Source organism: Squalius cephalus (genome assembly GCF_949319135.1).
Source record: "Squalius cephalus genome assembly, chromosome: 10".
NCBI lineage: Eukaryota > Metazoa > Chordata > Actinopteri > Cypriniformes > Leuciscidae > Squalius > Squalius cephalus.
This window is the reverse complement of record NC_137131.1, coordinates 1408900-1415858: the sequence shown is the minus strand read 5'-3', so window position 1 is coordinate 1415858 and position 6959 is coordinate 1408900. Positions and strand designations below refer to the sequence as shown.

The 6959-nt window shown below is 32.7% G+C and overlaps 1 protein-coding gene across 4 annotated transcripts in view; it reads right to left on the bottom strand.

Annotated features, from left to right (window-relative positions):
• Window positions 1-6959, bottom strand: part of mbd6 (methyl-CpG binding domain protein 6) — a 28827-nt gene that overhangs the window by 5322 nt on the left and 16546 nt on the right. For all 4 annotated transcript variants that reach the window (XM_079883822.1, XM_079883821.1, XM_079883823.1 and 1 more), the window contains 4 exons: window positions 5243-5364; window positions 3063-3668; window positions 2072-2121; window positions 1931-1994 (listed from right to left, as the gene is read on the bottom strand). In XM_079883822.1, coding sequence (XP_079739948.1) covers window positions 1931-1994; window positions 2072-2121; window positions 3063-3668; window positions 5243-5364 — 842 coding nt within the window. The remainder of the gene's footprint in view (window positions 1-1930; window positions 1995-2071; window positions 2122-3062; window positions 3669-5242; window positions 5365-6959) is intronic.

Here is a 6959-nt window from a genome sequence, read left to right as displayed (position 1 = left end):
TCAAAAATTCTTAAATTAAAAGACATGATAAAATATAAAATCCACTTAAGATTAAGAATTCTTGAAATGTAAAAACCTCTTAAATTTAAGAATTCTTGAAATGTAAAAACCTCTTAAATTGAAGAATTCTTGAAATGTAAAAACCTCTTAAATTTAAGAATTCTTGAAATGTTAAAAACCTCTTAAATTTAAGAACTCTTGAAATGTAAAAACCTCTTAAATTTAAGAACTCTTGAAATGTAAAAACCTCTTAAATTTAAGAATTCTTGAAATGTAAAAACCTCTTAAATTGAAGAATTCTTGAAATGTAAAAACCTTAAATTTAAGAATTCTTGAAATGTTAAAAACCTCTTAAATTTAAGAATTCTTGAAATGTAAAAACCTCTTAAGTTTAAGAATTCTAAGACACTAGTGAAAAAAAAAAGAAACTTAAGAAAAAAAATCTCAAAAAGCTTCTTGAAAAAAAAAAAAACTTTTCTTAAACATTAAGGCCATATGGACATTCCTGATTTTCCCTTCTCAAATTTAAAGACCTCATTAAAAACGTATTAAATTTAAGTTTTTAAATTTCAAAAATTCTTAAATTAAAAGACATGATAAAATATAAAATCCACTTAAGATTAAGAATTCTTGAAATGTAAAAACCTCTTAAATTTAAGAATTCTTGAAATGTTAAAAAACCTCTTAAATTTAAGAACTCTTGAAATGTAAAAACCTCTTAAATTTAAGAACTCTTGAAATGTAAAAACCTCTTAAATTTAAGAATTCTTGAAATGTAAAAACCTCTTAAATTTAAGAATTCTTGAAATGTAAAAACCTCTTAAATTGAAGAATTCTTGAAATGTAAAAACCTCTTAAATTTAAGAATTCTTGAAATGTTAAAAACCTCTTAAATTTAAGAACTCTTGAAATGTAAAAACCTCTTAAATTTAAGAATTCTTGAAATGTAAAAACCTCTTAAATTGAAGAATTCTTGAAATGTAAAAACCTTAAATTTAAGAATTCTTGAAATGTTAAAAACCTCTTAAATTTAAGAATTCTTGAAATGTAAAAACCTCTTAAATTTAAGAACTCTTGAAATGTAAAAACCTCTTAAATTTAAGAACTCTTGAAATGTAAAAACCTCTTAAATTTAAGAATTCTTGAAATGTAAAAACCTCTTAAATTTAAGAACTCTTGAAATGTAAAAACCTCTTAAATTTAAGAACTCTTGAAATGTAAAAACCTCTTAAATTGAAGAATTCTTGAAATGTAAAAACCTCTTAAATTGAAGAATTCTTGAAATGTAAAAACCTTAAATTTAAGAATTCTTGAAATGTAAAAACCTCTTAAATTTAAGAACTCTTGAAATGTAAAAACCTCTTAAATTTAAGAACTCTTGAAATGTAAAAACCTCTTAAATTTAAGAATTCTTGAAATGTAAAAACCTCTTAAATTTAAGAACTCTTGAAATGTAAAAACCTCTTAAATTTAAGAACTCTTGAAATGTAAAAACCTCTTAAATTTAAGAATTCTTGAAATGTAAAAACCTCTTAAATTGAAGAATTCTTGAAATGTAAAAACCTTAAATTTAAGAATTCTTGAAATGTTAAAAACCTCTTAAGTTTAAGAACTCTTGAAATGTAAAAACCTCTTAAATTTAAGAACTCTTGAAATGTAAAAACCTCTTAAGTTTAAGAATTCTAAGACACTAGTGAAAAAAAAAAGAAACTTAAGAAAAAAATCTCAAAAAGCTTCTTGAAAAAAAAAAAAAACTTTTCTTAAACCATTTAAGACTTTTTATGCCCTTAAATTTGATACAGCTGAATTTAATATTTTTTAAGACTTAAGACACTGATTAATGCACATGTGCAGGCAAACAGTGTAAGATGCTTGTGTCGTGTGTGTGTGTGTGTGTGTGTGTGTGTGTGTGTGTGTGTGTGTGTCTCACCGTGGCGGTGGGCTCCTCGATGATGCTGTCGATGCCGCCCGGCAGGTCTGGACTCCTCTGCAGTCTGAAGAAGAGGAGAGAGTAAAAACACACACCACTGCAACACAAGTGAAGAACACGCTGAGCTCCAGATGAACTCACGTCTGTTTCCTCTTGCGCCCCCTTCTGGCTCCTGTGTGCATGTCTTCAGTCTGTCAAACAAAACCAGGGAAATTAATATCAATCACTGCTATGAATAATAAAAGGTATTGAAGCAGTCTGCAACATTACATAAAAATCTTATACTATCAGAATTGTTTAAGAAAACCTTTCAGCTGTAGAACTAAATCATAGTATAACAAGAAAAACAAACAAAAATTAGACAAAGTTAAATAAAATAAGTTTAATCTGAAAAATTACTAAAAAAATCTAAAATCTAAAAAAAATACAAAAATGACTGAAAATTAAAGCAAAAAATTTTGGAAAAACATTAAGGACAAAATCACATAAAATGCCTGAAACAAAATTAAATCTAAAAATGGGAAAAAACGTAAAAAAAAAAAAAAGACAAGCACACCAAATTACTGAAAAAAAATCAAATGTAAAAACGTATAAAAATTCAAGCTAAAAAATAATAATATTAAAAAAACGCATTAAAAAAAATGTCAAAACCACAACAAAATTACTGAAACAAAATTAAAGCTAAAAAAAGTAAAAATGATAATAAAAAAAGCATAAAATGACAAAAAAAAATTACTGAAATAAAATTTAAGATAAAAAAATGAAAAAACAATAAAAAAATGACCAAAGCACATACAATTTCTGAAACAAAATTAAAGCTAAAAATGTGAAAAAACATCAAATGTACAAAAACACATAAAATTCCTGAAAAACTAAAATTTAAATAAAAAGTGACATTTAAAAAGCTATTAAAATATAGCATAGTACAACACGGAAAACAAACAAAAATTCTAAGACTAAAAATGTTTTTTTTTTAAAGTTTAATTTGAAAAATTACTTTTAACTGAAATTAAATTAACGCTAAAAAATGTGAGAGAAAAAATGACAAAAGCACATAAAATGACAAACAAACCAAATTTAAACAAAAAATATTAATAACCACTATAATAGTAAATAAATAAAACCGGCTCACCCTCACTTGCTCCGCCTCTCTGCTGCTGATGTCATCGACGGCCGGACTCAAACACCCCTGCGTTCTTCGTCCATCATCATCATCCTCGTCAGCCTCCTCCTCCTCCTCGTCGCGGTCTCCTCTTCCGTCTGTTCCCGACCCGATCCCGTTGCTGTAACACACTTTGGACCCGTCGGTCTTGGCCTCCTCCATGATGTCTGACAGAGCGTCGGCTCCCGATGGCCTGCAGGGCGGCGCCGTCGAGGGCTCCTCGCTGAGCTTCGGCGTGCCGCGGGCCGGAGACTGGGCCGAGTCCATGCCGAGGCGGGTCAGATCCGGGTTGTGGACCGAACAGGCCCGGCGGGGACTGAGGGACGGTGGGAGCTCCGGGTACGACAGCGATGTGGAGTCCGAGTCGCGCTCGCTAACCTGCAGGAACGAGGTGTAGATGGTGTCCATGAAGGAACCGTACGGGTCGAACAGCCCAGAGCCCTCTCTCTGCTGACCGGGTGTGTGGAGCAAGGCATTCTGGGATATCTGAGCCGCTGGAAGCTCGTCTTGTGACGGAGGAGGCGTGTGATGGAGACTCACTGGTTTCTCTCCCATGAGCGCCGGTGCCATCGTCAGCTGAGAGTGAGAACACGCATCAATAAACAACAGCGTTCATTTGATTTTCTGCTTAAATGAGTCGTTTTGTAGACAAATAGAAGATGAGCATTTACAGGAAAAGGTCGAGAGGAGGAAGGAAAAGCATCAAGTGAATTATTCAACCTCATGATTGTGGGATGAATGCAGGATTACTACTTTGAAGAAGTTCAATTGAGAAATATAGATTTTTTTTGTTGTTGGTATATTACATGTATATGATATAATTTCTTATAAATAATATAATATTTAAACTACTGTTCAAAAAAAAATGGGGTTAGTAAGACTTTTATTCATCAAGGACACATTAAATTGATCAAAAGTGACAGTAAAGATTTTTTTTAATAATGTCATAATATTTCATAACGTTACAATAGCTGTCTATTTCAAACAAATGCTGCTGTTCTGAACTTTCATCAAAGAATCCTGAAAAATAAAATGCATCACGGTTTACACAAATATAAAACGGTTTTCAACACTGATAATAATCATAAATGTTTCTTGATCATCAAATCATATTAGAATGATTTCTGAAGGATCATGTGACACTGAAGACTGGAGTAATGATGCTTTGATCACAGGAATAAATTACACTTTACTGTATATTCACATAGAAAACAGATGATTTACATTAGAATAATATTTCACTCTTTTTACTGTATTTATGATCAAATAAATAGTTAATGAGCAGAAAAGACTTTCAAAATGTGCAGGGTAACACACAGATATTCAACAAGTGTATTTACTGTAAATATCTGATAGTAATTCTCATGTAGTTTATTGGTAATTGTGGTGAATCTCTTTTGATCTACGAAGAGGATTCATTCAGAGACTCAACAGTCCTCTAGGAACCAGCTTCTCTTAACTCATCGTCTTCAAAGACAGTTTACATTCGGGCTGTCAAATAAAAATTCGAATTTCGAATATTCGTCGAATAAATGAAAAAAACTGCACGTTCGAATTTTTAGTGTGTCAAGATGCGCGCGAGACATGATGATGATGATGATGATGATGTAACTGACGCGCTGTGTTCTTGTTAGCTTATCCAGTATACATGAAATTTTGGGGTTAGTAAGACTTTTTTTTAACAACAATTGTTTCAAAAGTTGTGTGTGTGTGTGTGTGTGTGTGTGTGTGTGTGCGTGTGTGTACCTGTAGGCAGGTGAGCGGGTTGAGGGGCGTCTGGTTCAGGGACGGGCAGTGTGTGTGTGTGTGTGTGTGTACCTGTAGGCAGGTGAGCGGGTTGAGGGGCGTCTGGTTCAGGGACGGGCAGTGTGTGTGTGTGTGTGTGTACCTGTAGGCAGGTGAGCGGGTTGAAGGGCGTCTGGTTCAGGGACGGGCAGTGTGTGTGTGTGTGTGTGTGTGTGTGTGTGTGTACCTGTAGGCAGGTGAGCGGGTTGAAGGGCGTCTGGTTCAGGGACGGGCAGTGTGTGTGTGTGTGTGTGTGTGTGTGTACCTGTAGGCAGGTGAGCGGGTTGAGGGGCGTCTGGTTCAGGGACGGGCAGTGTGTGTGTGTGTGTGTGTGTGTGTGTGTGTGTGTGTGTGTGTGTGTGTACCTGTAGGCAGGTGAGCGGGTTGAGGGGCGTCTGGTTCAGGGATGGGCCCTGTGGCAGTAACAGAGGTCCTGCTCCCAGTAAACTATGAAGACTGTTGATGTTTCCCAGAGCTGTGAGGTCGCCTGAGAGCAGAGAGAGACGCCGTCATTAGCAGCTCAAACACACAGTGTTCTGATTCTGTGGAGAGATTAGCTGAAGCAAATCGAGAAGTTCAAGATGACAAGCATTCATTCATCAGTATATCACCGAACATCACGTCACAATAGACGTCATTTATAGAGCCTTTTACTGGATTCCATTAGAATTTTTCTGGACTCAGATTTAATGGTTAAATTAAATGTTAGTAATCAAAAAGCATGTCTAATTAATTGAAATCATGATACTTAAGTAAAAAAAAAAAAAAAAAAGAAGTTATGATATTTTTTTTCCTCTCTCAAATTATGGTTTATTTTTCTTAAATTCCACTAAAAAAATTCTAAATTTTATTTTAACATATTTTAATTTATTTGAATGGAAATATAATTATTATTTTTTTTATGTAATGTATTTTTTTAATGTTTAATTTTAATGTATTTTAATTTATTTGAATGGAAATACAATTTTAAACAAATATAATCATTAAAAAAAAAACTAAAACTGAATTCATAAAACTGTAACAACTTAATTTACATTTTTCTTTTTATAAACAATATAAACACAGAGACACACAAAACATGCAGATTTTATATTTAAAAAGTATTTTTGTGCTTTAGTATTCACAGAAGCTAGTCCATATTGTCATGTGATCAAGTGTAAAGCCCTACTTCTGCCAAGTTCCATGTTATACATTAAATTCCATTTTTGTGACTGGACTCCGACCACGTTTTCCGAGCCGCAGAAATTATAGGGCCCTATTTATAGACGCAAAAAAATAAATAAGATGTTTTGATGTTTTTCCTCTTCCATTGTTAGAGGGCAATGCATGGCACATTAAATGTGGATTAAAAACACGAAAAACAGCATGACGAAAACCTCAAGCATCATCATCATCATCAGTGAGAGAGTAACTTTACCTAGGTAAGGCAATGAGATCTTCTAAATTTTGTTCTTCTAAAAACAGTTTAGCACCGAGATGATGTTGGAGTAATGTCACTGTTGTGGATAAACTTCATTTAAGAATTAAAGTCTGTTTCACTTTCCCGTCCAGGAGTGAGTCTGAATGAGTGTGCGTGTCGGCAGAGATGGCGCTGAAGGTTCAGAATCTTTCAGAGCAGAGAGACAGCCTATAAAACGTCCCTGTAATGCCATCGGGCAGGACGAGCTAGTCCAGCAAATATAAACTATAACCCTTCCATGGCCTGAAGCTCTACGGTGAATCTGAGTGTTGTGGACTGAAGAGAATCAAACTAGAAGGAAACTAGCGATAGTTGCTTGTTTATAACCTGCATCACACTGACTCAGTTACACACACTATTTTAGCTGTTTTAATGGTTGATAAAATAATGTATATAATATGTAAATAAAATATTAATGTAATGATAGAAAATTATACATTCACATATAGCTGAAATTATTTTATACTAAAATATTTTATATATATATATATATATATATATATATATATATAAAATATTTATATATATATATATATATATATATATATATATATATATATATATATATATAAAATATTTTTTTTTATATATATATATATATATATATATATATATATATATAT